The sequence below is a fragment of the Erinaceus europaeus genome, chromosome 1 (genome assembly GCF_950295315.1).
Source record: "Erinaceus europaeus chromosome 1, mEriEur2.1, whole genome shotgun sequence".
NCBI lineage: Eukaryota > Metazoa > Chordata > Mammalia > Eulipotyphla > Erinaceidae > Erinaceus > Erinaceus europaeus.
Genome location: NC_080162.1, coordinates 73,775,565 through 73,795,401, shown reverse-complemented (window position 1 = coordinate 73,795,401; position 19,837 = coordinate 73,775,565). Strand labels below are relative to the sequence as shown.

At 48.8% G+C, this 19,837-nt stretch overlaps 1 protein-coding gene and 1 long non-coding RNA gene across 2 annotated transcripts; one reads left to right on the top strand and one right to left on the bottom strand.

The window, feature by feature from the left end:
* Positions 1-6,325: 6,325 nt before the first annotated feature.
* Positions 6,326-18,837, bottom strand: SCRT2 (scratch family transcriptional repressor 2). Its single transcript, XM_060187841.1, has 2 exons — positions 17,970-18,837; positions 6,326-7,103 (listed from the first exon to the last, which is right to left on the bottom strand). The coding sequence occupies exons 1-2, from the start codon at positions 18,100-18,102 to the stop codon at positions 6,331-6,333; spliced, it is 906 nt and encodes a 301-aa protein (XP_060043824.1). The 5' UTR covers positions 18,103-18,837; the 3' UTR covers positions 6,326-6,330.
* Positions 6,956-9,701, top strand: LOC132537534 (uncharacterized). Its single transcript, XR_009549000.1, has 3 exons — positions 6,956-7,091; positions 8,541-8,628; positions 9,494-9,701. It is a non-coding gene; the product is annotated as an uncharacterized LOC132537534 (long non-coding RNA).
* Positions 18,838-19,837: the final 1,000 nt, after the last annotated feature.

The window sequence follows — 19,837 nt, the reverse complement described above, 5'->3', positions numbered from 1 at the left end:
ACAAAAGGGAATAAATAAATATTAAAAAAAAAGAAATGTAAAAAAAAAAAGAAGAAGAAGAGTGTTTTTATTTTCAAGGTTGCCTCCTGGCTCAAGATTGCTGCTGAAGTGCCATCCTGGGAAGAAGTGAAGAAATGGAAAGATGAAAGGCTATAACCTGCTCCTTGTTTGGGTCTTATCTCAGAAGTGACATAGAACACATGTCTTTGTATGTCATTGATTTGATTTCTTTGTATATCATTGATCTGAACTGCCCCAGGATCAGCTGGGATATGTAGTTTTCACCCAATGTGGCAATGTACTCTGCTAAAATTGGAGTTCTTTTACTGAGGAAGGAGAGATTGGAAGTCGCTAAGTAGTCAGCAGTCTGAGCCACCACAGCTCTCAGGTTGCAAGTCCTCTGACTCAGGGAGAAAAGAAATGTCCAAGTTCTAGTCAGATGTTCACATTTGAACCAATCAGTATAGCCACAAATGGCAGAGTTTTGATTTTTTTAAAGCATATGCTACATTATTGATTACGATTTAAATGTACATAGCCCATTAAAAATAATCACTAGTTATCTGCTATTGGCTAGACACTGTCCTAAACCAAGGGAACTTAATGATGAGCAAAAGGACATTTTAATCTCCATCTCAGGAAGCTTGTATAATTTAGTGATAGAGACAGTAATCACAGTGATGAATGGGAAAATGTACGTTGCTGGTGAGTATTGGAACAAATAACGTGGTCTCTGAGGAAGTGATCACCCCACCAGGAGATGGAGAATGAAGAGGCATGAACTAGTAAAGGGTACTGTTGCTGGAGGTACAGATGGAATGTGCTACTGGTAGAACAGCTCGTGCAAATGTCTCATGGCTACAAGATCTCATTCGTAGAAGTGGGAAACCCTGAGGGAGAACGAAAATCTGGTCTCTACCCTGGGCTGGCTTGTGGTGCTTTGGGAATAGCCAAGTGGAGGTAGCCTGTAGACAGATAAGGAAACATAGCTCAGAAAGAATGTTGGAATTTTTTTGAAAATGTAAATTCATGACTCATGTATATGTGGGTGAAAATTGAAGCCATGGTATAATGTATCATTATCATTGAGGTTGTATCACTGAGAATGTACAGTGGGAAGAAGAGGAAATCAAGACAAGAACCTTGAGGAACACAAATAAACAGGAAATGGGTTCCTTCTTTGGATCCAGGAGGGTAAGATTAAAAGTTGCTAGGTTGGGGGCAGTCAGAGAGGTAAAGGGGGAAACAGAAAATTGTGTCATAGAAGTATTTCTTGGCAGTCAGGCGGTAGCACAGAGGGTTAAGTGCAGGTGGTGCAAAGCGCAAGGACGGGCGTAAGGATCCCAGTTCGAGACCCCGGCTCCCCACCTGCAGGGAAGTCGCTTCACAATCAGTAAAGCAGGCCTGCAGGTGTCTGTCTTTCTTTTCCCCTCTCTGTCTTCCCCTCCTCTCTCCATTTCTCTCTGTCCTATCCAACAACAATGACATCAATAATAACTACAACAATAAAACAACAAGGGCAACAAAAGGGAATAAATAAATATAGAAAAATATTTTTAAAATATTCATGCCTGCGACCCCATAGGCCCCATATTCAATCCCCAGCAACAACAAAAGCCAGAGGTGAACAGTGCTTGTGTAATACATAAATAAAATAAACAAAAAAATAAATGTAAAAAAAAAGAAGTATTTCTTTAAGAGAATTGTGAAAAGCAGAATGAATAGTTACCGTAGCTGAGATGCTCTGGGATATAGGTAATAGAGACTTGGTTTGATTGACTTAAACAATAAAGACATTTATACTACATACTATGAAGACCAGAGACATTCCACTGAGTGGGTGTCAGGGTGGACTTTCCATGATGTCATCAGACATGGGCTTTTTCTGTTCCTGTGTTCTGCCACCCATGGTGTGGTCTTTATTTCTTTTCCTGGTGACAATATGACATGTCTCTTTGTTTACATCCATGGGGAAGAACTTTTTTTTTTTCAAATAAAAATAAAGAGGAAAGTTTTCCATTAATTTTCAGGTGGTCTAAGAGGTAGAGCAATGGATAAAATGTTGGTCTCTCAAGAAGAAGGTACTGAGTTCAGTTCCCAGCAGCACATGTACCAGAATGTTGTCTGGTTCTCTTTCTCTCTCTCCTTCTGTATCTTTCATTAATAAATAAAAATCTTTATGAAATAAAACTCTTTTTTTCCTGATAACCTCTTATGTCTCATTGGCCTAAATTGAGACATAAGCCTATTTCTCAACCCTTGGGGGAATGGGATTACTCTTCGATCTATCAAGACTACCCCTCTCACCCCCTTTTAAGTTGATGTGCAGTCCCCCAGTTACATGGCTTCTAATCAAGGAGGGAGGACTGCATTGGATGATACACCTCTACAACTGGTCTGGGTGGGGCACCCAGAAACCATTCCCATCACCCTTGAGAGGTAAAAACTACATTCCTCAGACTTCCTTGCAGTAAGAATTCTGAGTTTTGAATTAGGTTCTGCTAGTTAGATGCAGTTCTGTGAGATCTGGATGACAGAAGTGAGCAGGGGGACATCTTATTGCCTTGTCTCTTGCTACTAGCAAGATGACTATGATGGTACTTAGTTTTTACTTCTCTCTCAAAAACATTTATTTACTTATTTATGAGAAGGAGAGAGAGAGAGAGAACTAGAGCATCATTCTGGCACATATAATGTTGGGGAGTGAACTCAGAACCTCATGCTTGAGGGTCCAACACTTTATCAACTGTGCCACCAGTGAGAATGAGGGTAGTGGGAGAGGTAGGGGCTGAGCTCAAAACCAGGGCCTCATGTGTGAATTGTGCACTCTACCACTGAGATACATTCTTGCCCCTGCACTAAGGTTTTCTGTCATAGTGTTCCAGTGTTGGACCACCACTAGTGTAGTCTGAGATGGGAAACAGCTATAGAGGCAGTGAAAGGGGCCTCTTGGCCCCTGAGTTGCACCTTATAGTGCTGTTTTGTTTTATTGCCACCAGGGTTATTGCTGGGGCTTAGTTCCTGCAGGATGAATCCACCACTTTTAGTGGTTTTTTTGTTTGTTTTGTTTTGACATTTTCTCCTTTTATTTGATAAAACAGAGAGAAAACTGAGAACAGAGGAGGAGATAAGGAGGAAAAAAGACACTTGCAGCACTGCTTCACTGCTGCTGATTATTTCCCCCTGCAGGTGGCTTGAACCCAGATTCTTGCGCATGTTAATGTGTGTTCTCTACCAGATATACCACCACCCAGCACCAAGTGGAACTAAGTAGTTCCAATGAGCCTCCTGACTCCCTAGTGTCTGGCTTTGCAAGTGGGAGTTGCTCTCTTGATGGGTCAGTTGTGTGGTGATATTCTGAAGGTCCAGCTGAGGATCCATCTCTTGAGTCCTTCCCATAATATCATCAGTAGTCAAGTTTCGTGTTAAATACTTTATACTTCAAAGTGATTTAATAGAGGGCATTGGATGCTGGTAAAATGCTTTTCTAGAGTGGGTTCTGTTCTTTGGACCTGAGACAGATGCATCTGTCATACACTGGTTAGTCAGAAGCAGTTTGTAGCCACAGAGGACCATGTGTGGATGGCTAGGGAAGGCATCAGGTGCCTGAGGTGCCCACTGAAGACTGTATGTGTTTTGGCAGGAGAGATCAGATGGAGGGAGCCACACATTTTTGTCATTGTTGGAGATAGTCTATATACAGTTCAGGATATAGCTGCTTGTTCAAAGATGTGCAAATGGAAAGGCTGACAGGCACTAGGATCTAACAGTTGAATGTATAGCCTATAAAAAGGATATTTGAAAGATGGTCTTAATGGAAACACCTAACAGTCCCTACTGTCCAGCCTGGAAGATATCTAGTCCTCATAGCACATGGGCCTGATCTCTTGGTAAATCTTTGTTTGGATCTGGAGTAAAGTGACATGGTGTTGGGCATCACCAGTGAAGTTAATAAGATTGGTTGGAAACTCACCCAGAACTGTAGGGGATGAAGTGGGAATTGACATAGAGGTTACAAACTAGCTGCTAAGGGACAATTCTGGTCCATGATTGTATATATTTGGCAGGTATAGTTCTCTTGAGTTGCAATAATTTATGTTAGGAAACATTCTTTCCTGTTGGTCACAGGCTTCACCACCCCTACTGTCTTAGGGCAGCTTGCTTCATTCATTTATACTATTAGCCTTGTTCCTGAACCAGTTTAAAATCCAGTACTTGAGGAACAGTTAGAACAGGATGCCTGGCATCAAAAGGGACTTTGTGGATGTCAAGGGACTCTTGGAAGCTCTATGCCCTTTGGTGGAAGCTACAAAATGAATGGCAAAGGCCCATTGCCTTTCCTGTTTTCTTATTATCCTGTTCCCCACCACAAAATCTAGAGGCGCTGGTGAGTGGCCAAAGTCCCTTTAATATCCCTGAATTGCATTACAAGTAATACTGCTGGAGGTGAGTAAGGGTTCTGGAACTCTGGGTTTGGGAGTTGGGGGAGGAGGAGGAAGGGGAGCGCCAAACGCTCATACAAAATATGGCCAAAAGGCTTAGCATGCATGGAAAATTATTGCTGTCGGAAGTTCCTATTTACAGGGTCAACATCCTCCTAATTGCTTCTGCGACCCCTCTTCTGCTTCTCCCTCCCACACTTGCACCCTCTTCCCTGGTGGACCTGGAGCTGAAAACCCCTAGAGAAGTGAGTGTCCTTGCTCCAGGGGTCCCTATGATCTCCACCCTTCTTTGTAGCCAGGGGGAGAGAAAAAGGGTGGGAAAGTCCAGGACTCTTGCCCCAGAGCTGGGCATCAAGCAATGGAGGCAGAAGCATGTGCTTAAAGCAGAGGAGGCCAAGGCCCGTGAGCATGGAAGTGTGTGCTTTAAACCTCGCCCTGGGCATGCGAAAGCGCGGTGGGGGAGGTAGTGATGGCCAATGGGAGCTCGGCTGGCAGCCCCAGCCCCTCTGCCCAGGAGAGTTGCATAGACATGGCTGGGAGGGAGCAATCCTCCCAGACCAGAGCAGGCCTGAGGCCCCAGTCCGGGGCTCAGTCGGTCCCTGGAACCTGGAGTCCCTGGAGAAGAGGAATACACAGGAAAGAAATTGGGAGACTCCTCTCTCCCATCTCCCTGGAGTGGGAGTGGAAGGTTCAGGAGGAGGGGGGCCTGCCCCATGACTGGACCTCCTGGAGCCCCCCGCCCCTCATGTCCTAGTTGGGGGCCAGCAGGCTAGTATTCCCATACTCAAGCTCCTTGAGTTCAGGCTCTGATTAAGGTAGGCTTTTCCCTCACTTCCCCAAAAAGAGGGGAGATGGGCATAGGGGGAGGAGCCCTCTGTGGCCTTTGCTATCTTTCTCCTTGCCTGCTCCCTGACCTCCCAGTCCAGCTGGGGAAGCCAGGCCATCCCTGGGTGAGACCAAGTGATTAAATATAATAAATAAATAAATAAATAATAAATGTACAAATAAATAACTGGAGAGGCCAGGAAAGGGGCATTTGTGAGGTGCCCCAGACCTCCCTCCAACAAATAAAAGAGGAAATACCTGTAGTCCTGGGGGGTGGGGGAAAAGTGCTCAGAGAATCTGGGAAGAGGGCAATTTAAGGGTGGGATCCCAGGGAGGGGCTGCCCCGGGCTGAGAGAGGGATTATATTAGGGGGTAGGACCCTGAACTGCCCCTCAAGTCTGCGCCAGGTCAGGGGGATTCAGAGAGATGCAAGATGCAAGAGAACAGAGGAGTTTGGATGAAGTAGGACATGGAAGTGAGTGAGAAGGCCCCCGCGGTTAGAGTAGGAAATGTGATTGTGGAGATTGGGAGTGATGGAAATAGCTGGAACTAAGGCCCAGGGGTGGGGTAGGGCTCGTGGAGGGGACCAGGGACAGACTGGAGATTCCAGAGAGTGAACATTAGATCTACTAGGAGACTCAGCAGGGGCCAGTGAGATGGTTTGGGGTTGGAATGTGATTGTGTTTGAGAAAGCTATGGCAGGTTCAAGGCTGTCAAAGATGGGCTTGGGCGGGCTACAATAGAGGAATAGTCGGACCAACACAACCAAATGAGAGGCGTGAAGATTAGGTGAGTGGTACAGGGTTTGGGTGGGAGAAATTAGGCCTCTGGGGGAGGGAGAGACGCGAACCTGGTGCCTGAGTTGGGAGTCTTGAGGGCATGGACGGAGGGTCAAGGTTCGCGAGTCTGTGGATGGGGTAGGTTGGGGAAGGCAGTGCAGGAAGTGAGCTAAGGGTTAAGGGTTGGGGAGAAAGGCTGCAGGCAGGGCGCGGTTGCCGGGAGGGGTGTGGGCGGAGGCGGCGCAGCTGGGGGCCGGAGAGGGCGCTGGTGGGGGGCGGGGCGCTCAGCTGGCGGGGCCGGCGGAGGCGGGCGGGGGCGGCTCGGCTCCCTTTACGCAGGCGGCCTCGCAGTGCTTGTGGAGGTAGGACTTGAGCGCGAAGCTCTTGTCGCACTGACGGCAGCGGTAGTGCTTGAAGGCCGAGTGCGTCTGCATGTGCGCACGCAGGTTGGAGCGGTCGGCGAAAGCCTTCCCGCAGTGCGCGCAGCCGAAGGGCTTCTCGCCGGTGTGCGAGCGCATGTGGCCCTGCAGCAGCCAGGGCCGCGAGAAGGCCTTGCCGCACACGCCGCACTTGTGGCGCAGGTTGTGCGTGAGCACGTGCATGGCCAGCGCGGGCATGGACACGTACGCCTTGCCGCACGTCGGGCACTTGCGCGCCAGCTGGCTGTCCAGGCTGCGGTGCGTCTGCTTGTGGCGGCTCAGGTTCGACGACGTGGCGTAGGTCTTGCCGCACTCGGCGCACGCGTGCCGGTGCCCGCCGCCCGCGGGCGCCCCCGCGCGCCCCGCGGGGCTCCCGGCATCCCCCGCGCCCCCCGCGTCCCCGCCGCCCCCGCCTCGGCGTCGCCGCGAGCGCCCATCCGAGATGAAGAAGGCGTCCATGGAGTAGCTGTCGGTCACGGCCGCCTCCCCGCGAAAGTAGCGCGCCGACAGGCTGGACTGTGGGCTCTCGGGGTCGCTGTACTCCTCCGGCGCCGCCGGCGGGTAGGCGGGCTCGGCTGGCGCCAGCTCCAGGCCGGACTTCTGGTCCGCATCGTAGCTGCTGGGGGGTAGGCAGTAACCTGGGGACAGAGGAGCGGGGAGGAAGGTGAGGAGGCGGCGTGGCTCCTGCGCCCTCCAGCGGACGGCCCGTGACTACATGGCTGCTTGTAAGACCACAGCGGCTAATCCCAGGCTGTCTAAGTTCGAATCCCTCCTCCTCGGGTCACAGCAGAAACGCTGCTCCCCCCTCACCCCACCGTCCTTCTGGAGCTGCCCTGCGCCCTATCCCTGTTCGCCGTGTTTTATGGTCAGTGTCTTCTTACACACAGTGACGGTCTCACTACTCCATCCACTTGACAGAGAACCTGAGACACACAGTGTCCGCTCAGAGAGTGTTAGCGGTGGAGCCAGGATTTATACCTTGGCAATCTGATGTCCAACACCATTCAGACATCCCAGTCTTTATCCGAATTTTAGCTTCCTTACCGACAAAATGGAACTTGTAATTTGGCTACTCCTCCCTAGGGTCTTTGGAAGGACTGAGTAAGGTGGTGAAAAGATCCATGTATTAAGTGCTTATTGTGCTCCAGGCTCTGCCGAGGTGCTTTGTGCATTAAACTCATTTAATCATCACAGAACTCACAAAGTAGGTACTGTTATAATCCCCATTTTAGGTGTAAGGAAATTGAGAGAGGGAACACACAGTAATGGTTATATAAATGTTAGCTATTGTAATTATCCTTTTTTACTTGCCTGAAAAAGTGACTTCTCTGAAGATTACTTGTCTGCCTCCCCCACCACACTATGCATTTCCTAGGGTGGATGTGTGTGCCCAGTATGTGTCCTGCCCAGAGGAGGTGTGTGATGAATAGATGTTGCATTAACCAAATCATAATCCTGTTAGACCCCCCCCCCTTCCAGGATTGCTGGAGGATTCAAAGAGGTCTTGTGTGTAGTATGTAATAGGTGTTTCAGGAAAGGAATTTCCTTGTATTTGCTTCCAAGCCTATTTTGCTCCCTCTTCCTCTGTTAGCCTTTTGGAGTAGCCCTGTGAGAATTCACCTCGCCTTCCACCTTCCTGCTCTAGTATTGACCCAGAAATCCTGACTTTCTTGGATATGAGTGATTGGTGAGCGAGAAGGCTGGGGCTCTCTCAGAGCATTTCACCATTTTTGCAACGGCAACTTCTCAGATATGTCTGGGCCTAATATGGTTCTAGCACCCTCCCTATGTACCTGGGACCCAAGTTCCCCAGTGTTTCTGGTGCAAGTGTAAACTTCTCAACCTGGTACAAAACTACTCAGGTTTCCTAAACTACCATGTGTTGTTTATACTTTGGTAGAAACTTTCTGAGATTTCACAGCTGGGGAGGGGGAAAGCTGAAAAATTAACCTGCCCCACTTGTCCACCTAAGTGAGACCTAACGTGGAAGAGGACATTGAAAGCAGGGAACTGGATATGGGCAGTGTTCACACTTACTGCTGAGCTCTCTGATGAGCTTTCATTCCCTCAAACAGCCTGCCTGATTCAGCCTTTACCTCTCATCTGGCACTTGGGATGACCAAAGGGTGAAGTTTCTGCTGATCATTCCTCAACCCTGAAAGGGTGGGTGTGTCCTTATTTTTTCCTCTGTCCCTTCAGCTGCCCACAGAGTTCTCTGCACACATAAGTGATTGGGGACTGTGCGGGTGGATGACTCAATGGAGAGAGTTCTGTGGTCAGAAACAGAACAGTGGCAGCTTTTATTTTATTTTTTAATTTTTATGGGAGGGGGACTTTCCTAGTCTCTCTGTACCCCATTCCTTTCAATGCCAGGAATTATTCCTGGGACCCAAATCCCAGATAATTCAAGGAGAATTGTTTCAGACTGTTAAAATACCCCCTGGGCATCCCCAGAAGCTTCCTTTCCTATATATCTTCCCAGTGTATTTCCTGATAATGATTGCCAAAGCTAATATTCACTGAGCATTAGTCATGTGCCATGCTTTGCACTAAGAGATTCACTCTCATCACCTTTTGAATTGTCACTTTTTTTGCATGACTAAGGAAAATGGGGTACAGAGTGGTGATGATACTTGCTTATGGTATGGAGCAAGGATTAGATCCCACTACATTGCTCCCTGTCTTCCTTCCACTGGGAGGTTTCAGAGGAAGGGGTTATGATTGGGTTATACACTTCTTATCTCTGGTACCCATGCTAGTGAGTACTCAAGGAGCATTTGTGGAATAAGTAGATCACTGAGATTTGCCAGACAAGACTCTCTCTTCAGCATAGTGAGATTTGCTTTAGTTTTGTCAACTTCAGATTGACTTCATTCTCCAGCACAGATTCTAGTAGGTGACCTTGAACAAGTTATGCAGATTGCTTTGTCCCAGGCCCCTCTTCAAGATACAGGAACCCATATGGAATCCATTTGGAGGGGGTCACCAATCATTTGCCCAGTGCTTTGCATGTTCTGTTGTTATTCAGGAAGGAAGCATACTGGTGAAGAGCTTTGGTCCCAGACTGCCTGCATTGAGTTCCAGTGTTATCATTCCCAGCTGTATGACCTTGGACTAACTACTTGACCTCTCTGTGCTTGTTTCCCCAACTGTAAAATGTAGGTTAATAAAATACTTTACTCACAGAGTTGCTGTAAGGAGTCTCTGAGTAAATAGACAACAAGGGAAAATGAACAAACGCAAACCAGCACATCTAGAGCACATGTCGTGTGTGTGTGTGTGTGTGTGTGTGTGTGTGTGTGTGTGTGTGTATGTAAGTGTTTTAAGGGATTTACAAACATGAGTGCATTCTACCCATGTAACTGCAAGGCTTGTATCATCATACAAGTGACAAGATTGAGGTAGTTAAGTAATGACTAGTATTCTATACCTAATGACTTAAAGCCAGTTTCCAACTAGTACCTGGCACATTGTAAACCCACCATACATATTGGCTGTTATTATTAGTAATAATAACAGTCTCTATAGATATGTTTCTGTGTAGTTTTCTTGACTTCCACCAAGACATAACTTGCTGATCTTTCTGATCCTAGTTTCCAGGATGTTTAATTTCTACTTCATGCTCTGGTGAGAACATAGTAGGAACTTAATAAATCTGACAAAACTCTGCCCATGGTGCCATCTGGTGGCAGCCTCCACACCATACTCTCATTGCTATATAGAGGGAGGGGATCTTTATGAAGAAACAGGGACATCTCAGACAAAGGCGGCTCATCTGCCTGGGGTTGGATGTGGAATTGCCTTTAGGATAGAATTCTTGAGGCCAGATCTAATGCCTAGCAGTTGTAGAGCTGGCATGGCTTGAGGGTGAGGGGAGGGTCATATGACAATTTGCAAGGTACTGTTTTAATTTGCTTTGTGACCTTAGGCAAAATGTTGAACCTCTCTGAACTCTGAACAGGAAAACATTGACTGGGGTTCTTTAAGGCTTTTTGCATTGTAACAGAATAGATCCCTCAGTGATGCCCATTGTCCTGCCTCCCAGGCCCCCCTCCACACTTCACATTAGCTTCATTTCATTCTCCTCAGATTCATAGACCTTTCCTCTCCCTAGCTATGTGACCTTTGGCAAGTTATTTAATCTTTTTGTGCCATGTCTGTATACAGGATCTCATAATAGCCTTGAAGGAGGTAATGCATGTAAAGTGCTTAGTACAATGCCTGGTGCTCAGTAGCCTTTCTAGCTGTTGTTATTATTGTCATTAATATTAGCCCTGCAGTTTTGTGGTGATATCCTTATCTGTCAGAGACTAGAAGGAGACACAGAATGGTGTCTCAGGATGCGTTACCTTGGGCAAGCCACCTCAGCCTCTCTGGGCCTCAGCCCTGGAGAATCTTTTTTAAAAATTTTATTTATTCATTCCCTTTCATTGCCCTTGTTGTTTTATTGTTGTAGTTGTTATTGATGACGTTGTTGTTGGATAGGACGGAGAGAAATGGAGAGAGGAGGTGAAGACACCCCTCTCAATTGATCTCTAATGAAGGAAAAAGAAAAGAGGAGGAAGAGGAAGAGGAGGAAGAAGAAGAAAACGAAAAATGGTTGCTGTGAACAGTGGATTCATTGTGCAGGCACTGAGCCCCAGTTATAACCCTAGTGCAATTAAAAAAGAAAAAGGTGAAAGACTCTTAACTTTGTATGTGGAACCCATATGGACTTTGGTTGCTTCTGTCTGCCTGACAGGTGACTGTAGAAGCCTGAGTTGCTTCTCCCCCTCTTCCCCTCTCCCCACAACAGCTAACAAGGGGAGTCAGGGCTTTCTATTTGAGTTTCAGTAGTAGCAGGAAAGGCAGGGACCCTAGAGAGGAGACCTGACCTTCACCCTGACCCTTGTTCTCATAGTCTAGCTGTGTGACCTTGGCAAGTCATGTATTCTTTTTAGCTTTACCCCATCTCCTTACTTACTCCTATTTAGGAGGTAGGAGTAAAGCAAGCTCTGCCACATGGGACTATGAGAAAGGCCCAGAAACACTTTAGGGATATAAATTACTTTTAGTCTTTTCAAGAGTCCTAATGTTTTAGACTGAAAGTCCTGAATTGACATTCCAAAACAAACAAAAATCTACGCCCAAATGAGTGGTGGTGGGGCGTGGATGTTATGAGAGTGAAGGTGCTATGCTCTGTGCAGACACTGTTTCATCCAACTGTCTAACCTCTGTGGTGAGTGAGGGTGGACAAGGATCTCCCAGAGTCCTATTATCATAACTATTACTAATGCTTCCCACTGCCATTGGTGCCAGGCACCACAGAAGCCCAAGGACTTGCCCAAGGTCACTGCAGGGAAATCAGGTTTGAAACTCTCTGTACCCCATGTTTTCCCCCAAACATCTAAGTGAGTATGCAGACTTGCAGAGGGAGGAAAGATTTTCAGTTGGTGGGGGAAAGGGAGGGTAGTTTCTTCAAATAACATCATACTGATGGCTTATATCTCATTGCGGTGGTGGAGATGGGGAGAAGCTGCTTTTCTAGAATGCCTAGGCTAGCCTTGTGTAGGCTTTTGAAATAACAACAATAAAATTAACAGCTAATTTGTATTTAATATTTACTATGGCATCATGCTTAGTGTTGTACATACATAGCTTGCATCTAAGGGAACATGATAGTCATTTCTTCTGGTCCCCTAATTTTAATAAGTTGAGGCTCAGAGAGGGCCCTGACCCATCTAAGGTTATAGAGCAAGTTCACCTCTGATCTAGACCAGTCTTCTACCACCTATTCCAGGACTCCTTTCTCCCAGTCTTCAGATTCTCAGGGTCCCACACTTCCTCTAGGCAATTTCCAGTGCCAATCCTGCTTCCCTGTCTCAGACAGATAGAAGCTGGTGGGCCAGCTTTCCAGGTGGCCCAGTTTCCTAAGGAGGGCCCAGCCCTGCTTGGTGGAGGGGGCTGGAGGGGCTGCTGCGTGGTATATTTAGAGCTGCTTCTTGCTGTGCCAGGGCCTCGGGCCTCGAGAATCAGCTCCAGCCAGCTGAGCAGAAAGCCAGGTCTGTCAGCAGCAAAGCAGGATAAAAATAGTTTCTCCTGTCTGCTCAAAGAGCTGGGCAAAGGGTCTGGTACCTCCCCCTACCCTTATTATAGCATCTTTGTTAGTGGTTCCCTAGGCACTGGACCAGAAATGACACCCACCTCCTCCAAGGGTCTGGTAGCTGGTATACCTGCCCACTGGGGAGGGGGTCCCTGGGGGTAGATGAACAGGGGGCACAGTGAGGTCTGTCCCAGCATGACCAGGGCTGTAGGGTGTGGGGCTGATGTCCACTGACCCAGGCCTGTAGGGTGTATCAAAATTGACAGGGTGCTTTCCCATCAAACCCACCTAAAATTCTACTTTTTTTCCCCCCATGACTGTGACCCAATTCCTGTGGCCCATAGGGAGGTCCAGAGCTCTGTAGGAATCAACAGGAAAGCTTTTTCAAAGGTTTATGAGATAGGAGTGGGTGGCTGAGGGGCTAGAATTGCCCAGCACTGGTTGGTAGAGCAATATTCAGCTCCCAGAGGGCAGGGTAGGGGAAGATCTCTGGCAGACCCTTTCTAGGGATCCTCCTGAAAACATGGTATCTTGCATAATTCCCACCTCTTCTCCAGGACTCCTGCTTTCTACCCTACCCTGTTTTTGCCCAAGAGTACCATCAAAGGGCCTATTCCAACCTCCCTCCCTCCCAGAGGCTGGTAGCAGATCCTCCACTCAAGGAGACAGTACAGATGGGAAGGAGGCCAAGAATGGGGGGGGGGGGCATCAGTTCTCCTTCCAAGAAGAGCTATGGCTATGAGGCATATATATAAGGCTACTATGGAGGCATGACAGAGTCCTCCATTTATGACACTGTGACCTCAGGCAATTCACAGCCTTCCCTGGCCTCAGGTTTGTGCCTGCAGCTTGGCAGTAATCCTTGCACTTGCTGTCCTTTGCCTGCAGTGTGCAAATGCGTGAGCATGTGTGCATCTTTGGGATATAGAAATGGCTCCATTGACATAGAGACTTGGTGCACTCCTCTGTCCTCCCTCATTTATAACAAAGTGAGACTGTTCAAAGAGTAGACTGTCAGCTTGGGTTTCTTATCTTCTTCCTTTTAGGCTTTTGGGGGTGGGAAGTAGAGGGTGGGACATGAGACCTAAATTTTTTTTTATTATTTTTATTTATTGGATAGAGACAGCCAGAAATCAAGAGGGAGGGGGGTGATAGAGAGGGAGAGAGACAGAGAGATACCTGCATCCCTGCTTCACCACTTGTAAAGCTTTCCCCCTAGAGGTGGGGAATGGGGGCTCAACCAGGTGCGCCACCACCCGGCCCCATGAGACCTAAATTTTGTACCACATGGGTATTGTTATTCTATACCCACACTATTTAATTTTTTTTTTTTTTACCACAACACTGTTTACCTCTCTCTTGGTAACTTTCTTAGTAATTTCGGCTATTGGTGCTATAGGATCTCTTGCACCGGGTTCTTTTGCACCAACTCATTCTTAGTAAATTCAGATTTCTGGGTTCTAGAAGTTCAGAGTTAAATCAAGTCGAACTTCATTGTAGCATGAGAAGGAACTGAGGCTGAGGTAGAGGAAGACTAGTCCCAGGTTACAGAGAAAGTTCATGGTGGGTGTAAGACTTGAACTTGGCCAGGGCTTGTCTGAATTGAGGGACTAGAAAATAATCTTGGAAATTAAGACTTTAAGTTAGGCATAGATATTGGACCAAACCTCTGGCATCTTTCTAATCTGGACCTTAGACCTGAACCAAGAGCAAAATGCAAGGGGAATTTGGGGATATAGAAGACCCAGATAGTCTTGAGTGTCCTTGAGAAATTCCCCAGCCTTGTCTTTGCTTCCTCTGCAAAGGAATGGGGTTGACCATTTACACCTCTACTCCTCAAATGGACTTTCTAAGGTGCGGCAGTTGGAAACTTTCAGCCAGGTTCACATCCTGACCGGGAGCAACTCCCCCAGGACCATCAGGTGGAGAGAGTGAAAGTGGGTACTAGTGTAATGAAGCCCCCAGGAGGGCAGAAGAGTGTCCTCAGTCTGCTGGGGAAGTTTAATGTAACTGTGAGTGGGCAATGACTGGGTTGGTTGGCATTGATCCCTCACCTGCCTGGATTGCAGGTACTTTGAAAGAATGTGAGAGTTTCAGAGGAAGGGGAGCCTGGCCCCCACCTGGAGTTCAGAGCTAGTGTGTGAGGGGAGGTTGACTCTCAAGGAACAGTAAAGATGTCCTTGACAGGGGTCTTCAGAAGCCACTGCCATGCAGATCAATGAGCAAAACCCTTCTCTGAGATGACTGAAGCTTCCAGTACCCCCAGGATAGGAGTCAGGGTCTATGAAGGGTGGGATTGGTGGAACTGGAGGATGTGAGTTGACATCTCACTGAGGACTGAGTCTGTGGTTAGAATCGCCAAGAGAAGAGAGGAAGGGAAGATTCTATAAAGGCAGAAAACAGTGAAGTAAGAGATGTATAAGGGGAGAGGAGAAGCAGCACACTGAAGAGGATGGTGAAATTAGATCTGGTCTTCCTTCTTTGAGGGGCTTTACAGAGATACCTGGAGCTTTCCTTATTTGAGGGACTTTCCTGTTTTTATGTAGGAGTCCTGTGGGTCTTGGGGGAGTCTGGTGCCCACATACACCTGCTGCATTCTCTGCCCAGACCATGGAGTCTAAAAAGGAAGGGAATGGGGAGGTAAAGAAGGACAATATATGTGTGTGGAGGAGGAGGAGGAGTCCTCCAGAAATTCTCCAATACTTTCAGGCATTCCCTGAGCTGAGTTAATTTGGGGTCTTGAATTTTCATCAGTTAGGAGACTATAGTTTCCCTAACCTCTACATTGTCAGGCACTCTCTCTACACCCCCAGATTACCCTCCCACCAACCTCACCCTGACCCTGTAGCCCTTGCTGTAGGAATGGCTTGTAAGAGGATCTTTCTAATAACTGGAACTATCTCCAGCCCCAGGCCCTCCTCCTCCCTCACCCTTCCCTCCTCCTCTCTCCCTCATTCTCCTCACCTCCCCCCTCCTCTCTTTCTCCTTGTTTACCCAGCACACTTACACACGCTGGGAGAGAAAAACGTCAGCTCAGCAATTTTTCACACTTCCCTCAAACGCTCAGCAAGGTTATTTCCGGCAGAGCGGAGACAACGGGCACTAGGAGCTGGCAGGCTCTTCAAAGACCCCCAGCACCTCTACCCTCCTCTGGAGTGAGGGACCCATCTCACTCAAGGGAAGAGAGAGGCCCTTGACCACACCCAAGAGAAGAGAAAGGCCCTTGGAACAGACCCTGTGTTTCTTGGCTTTTCAGGACACTTGCAGGTTTGAAGGGTCACCCTCTGGTCTCTAGCTTTAACCATCCACTGAAGACACTGTCATGGGAGCCAGCCCAGGATGCTGTTCTCACTATGGGCAGTCTGCAAAGACTAAAGCCAAGAAAAATGCCTCCACTAGCCAAGCATTTTATGTTAAAAGGATCCTGACACAAACTCTTAACAATGCCCCCCTTGCATTGTATTATACCTGTATCTATTCATGACCAGTGCCTCCTACCTCATAGTTGACCTTCATAGAAGCTGAACATGTTGAGTTTGGAAGGATACTTAGTTCATGCCATCCAAAGTCTTTCACTCAAGGAAAGGTGGGAGAGGGCCAGAGAAGGGAAAGCACTTGCCCAAGGTCACACAGTAAGTCAAAGATCAAGAGCCCAGGCCTCCCAGAGTTTCACACCAGATAACAGGCTATCAAGAGGCTCCCAGAGATTGGGGAGCTGGTCTGGAACTCTTTGGGGGAAATGACCAATGACAGGAGTGGTTCTAGGGGGTCAAACTTGGTGCAGTCTCCATAGGAGCACCCCTCTGGTAAATTTGTTCTGACCCTGCTTCCCACCATTTACTCAGGCACCTTTTCCAATGCTTTCTTGGATTAAATTCAAGGCAAGGCACTCCAGCCTCTCTCCTAAGGAGCAGCCTGCAGTTGTGACTGTGCATGAGAAATTCTCTGGTCTTCCTCAGCTGGTTTGGGGACAGGACCAAGAGCCTTTAGGGGATGGGAGCCCAGAACTTTGTGCCAGTCCCCTAATGGATCCATATCCCAGCCTTGCAGACATTTCAGTTTTTACCCAGCTCTCAGAACATTTACTCCCTAGATGCACCCTTGATCTTGCCAGCTCTCAGCTAAGCCCAGTCATTTCTTTGGGCTTCTGACCCTGGGATCAAGAAAAGAGGACAACAGAATAAGAGACATGTGAGAAAGAAGGGAGTTGTTTCTGCTGAGAATATGGAGGAAGCCAGGGGTTGAGGGGCTGTAATTGTACCCCTGATCACTTCCTAATTTTTTGACCTTGATGAGGTCACAAAGCCCTCTGCCCAGCATCCTCTTACTACCTGGCTTGGCAGAGTGATGGAATGTGGGTGAAGTGCTTGGTAATCCCCCCAGTGGTAATTCCCAACCCTCCAGGGCCTTTGCCATTTTAGTTCCCCTCACACCCCCAGCCCTTTCTTTTCTTCTCTTCCCTCCCCCCTCCTCCCCACATACCAAAGCTGATGCCACATTTCTTAGTACCAAACACCTGCCTTGGTGGGGGCTTTCAGAGAAAAACCCTTTTGTGTTTCCTGGTATCCACAGAAACAGGGTCTGATTATTTTCTATAACCTACAGTAGGTGATCAACTCCTTCCAGGCTTCAGTGACCTCTCTTGTCCCCCAAATTCTTGTCCCTGTAGGAACTAGCTTTGAGAAGAGACTGAGTATGTTGTGGGTAAGGAACTTACAAGGAGCATCAGGGATGTCTCTGGAGGTGGGTAAAATGCTGAATGTGAGAGGGAGTGTAGCATAGGGGGCCAAGAGCCACTTTGGGGAAACCCCTTCAAGAAATTCCTTTTTCATATCATTCCCCAGGACAGGCCCAGCCTTTGCCAGGCATGTGGCTGAGGGTAACAAAAGAGTTGCTGAGAAAGAGGAGAACCCTTGTCTGGCACAGCCAGGACTAACAGGTTAGAAAGGAAGGAGGGTGTCCTAGTGGCCCCTGGAGAGCCAGCCCTCCTTCCCCAGACTACTAGGAGTACAGGCCCACTTACCTTCCCCATAAGGGAAGCACACCCAGGCAGCTAGCCTCCTTCCCTCATCCAAAGTGAAGGGACCTTCATGCTGCCTTGTGTGTGAATGCCCAGCCTTAACCCTTCATGGGTATCCTTCTCTCTCCATTCTCTCACTGCCCCTCACTCCAGCCCCGGTCTATGGCCACAACTTTCAAAGTCCAGGCTGGTGCTTGTCTATCGGATGGGCTGACCCTGTGACTTACCCTTTGTGGAGACCAAGCCGCAGCCCCTCCCGCCAAGCCCTCCGGAAGCCGGGGAGGCTCACACAGCCAGGGAAATCTCCTCCCGGGGTTCCCTGGGGCGCGCACCTCTCCTCATGGTCCGAGTTAGGAAAGGCCCAAACTCCCCCTTCCCACTATCCCGCTGGGTCCCACTCACCGTTGTCCCCAGGCGGCCCCCGAGCTCCAGGTAGCACGTAGGCGGTCTCCAAAGGGTGGTAGGTGGGGGCCGACACCCCGCTACACTGGAAGCCGTCCCCTTTGATCTTCTTTACCAGAAAGGAGCGCGGCATGGTGCGACTAGCTACGGGCTCGGTGGGGGCACTTGCGTGGGGCCCCGGCGGGGGGGAGGAGGCCAGCCAGGCGCGATTGGCTGCCGGCGCGGTGTTTCAGCACTGGACAGCTCCCAGCGGGCGGGAGGCCGGGAGGCGGTGGCGCGGAGCCGGCACCGGTGCGGACCTCCCCGGCTCAGGCTCGGGCTCCTGTTCCGGCTCCCGCTTGGGCTCCCGCTGGGGCTTGGCGGTGGCGGCGCTCAGACAGGCAATCGCTGGAGCTGTGCTCAGCACTCCGGCTGCCGGCTTTATATGGGACGCAGGCTGGTGGAGATCAGGTGGTCCCCTAGCAATGGAACTGTTCAGCGCTCTAATCCATCAAATGTCCCCCAGGACAATCGCTCCGCACACGTTCCCCTGAACCGGCGGCGGTGGGGGCAGGCCAAGAGCAGAGAGCAGCGGGTAGGCAGGAGGGGAGAAAGTGAGGGCGAGAATGGCTCAGAGACAGCGAGAGACGGAGAAAGGGAGGGTGAAGTGAAAGAAAGAAAGAAAGAAAGAAAGAAAGAAAGGAGATACACAGAAAGACAGAACGATACACATTGAAAAGGGTAGAAATAGAAACAGAGACCTAGATAAGGACAAAAAGAGGTGAGAGAAACGGAGAAGAAAGAGATAGAGAGAAGTAATGACACACTCACATACCCACGAGAAGAGAGATCCAGACATACAAAAAGAAAACCCCCCAGGGGTGCAAAGAAGAGAAAAGTGCAAGATAGAGGGAGGAAGCCAAAAAGAGGGGAGGGGAGGCGGGGTTCAGGCATATGGGAGATGGGGGGTGGGCACAGGGAAAAGGATGCAAAGAAAAGAGTGTGAGCAAAGGCCGGAGCTCCCTCCTCCAGTCCTATCCCTATACCCAATTCTAAAGTGGCCAGTTTGGACTCTTAGCTTTAAGTAGGGGAAGTCACCGCCTCTCCCTAGACTGGCTTTCCACTGAAGCCTCCTTTTTGGTTTGTGGTCCAACTTTCTTCTCTTAGAACTGGCGGGGGAGCAAGTCCCCCATACCCAGCCTCCTCAGTCAGTCCTGTTACAGTGCCTAGCTCAGCCAGGAGCTGCAAGAGGAAGTGAAAATCGTCCAGTAATTAATTTCCCTGCTGCCGGGGGGGTGGTGGTTTTGACACATCCGAGGCTGTGTTTTTCCCTGAAGCGGGGAGCAGACAATAGAGACACGTGGACTGGGAAGGGAGAAGGGGGAAGGGAGGGGGAGCAGGGCTCCCGCTGGAACTCTTTGCAGGTCAGTTCCTTTGTCTCTAGGAGGATCTGAACAAACCCTCCCACCCCACCCCCTACCCCCCAGTTCTACTACTGAGGGAGCTCCTGTTATCTTGCTTGGCAGGAACTAGAAGCAGGGGAACCCAGTCCCCTGCCCCCTACCCAGATGCTGCTTGGGAGAGTGCTATGGTGGTGGATAGTCTTCAGCAAGTATGGATGACCAGTTCATGGACCCAGAATAAAGCACTGGGAATGCCAAGATCTCATTGGTCAAATGCATTCTTTTTATGGGATGCAAGAATGATGGAGCCTAGGTGTGCTTTTGGGACTTGACCATCCAATATCACTTGGGACACTAAGACCCAGAAAGGGTATGGAGGTGCCCCAGGTGTCTGTGAGTCAGCAGAAGTTTCCAGAGACTACCATGACCTTTGAGTACCACTAGGTTAGGGGCTCACAGTCAATGAGCTGTGGTCTAGAAACCTGT

What these genes read in the sequence shown, in the direction of transcription:
- SCRT2 (XM_060187841.1), bottom strand. Translation starts at nt 18,102, where the DNA reads ATGCCGCGCTCCTTTCTGGTAAAGAAGATCAAAGGGGACGGCTTCCAG. An exon ending in GGGGCCGCCTGGGGACAACG is followed by an intron (nt 7,104 to 17,969) that starts GTGAGTGGGACC and finishes CTCTGTCCCCAG; the next exon opens with GTTACTGCCTACCCCCCAGC.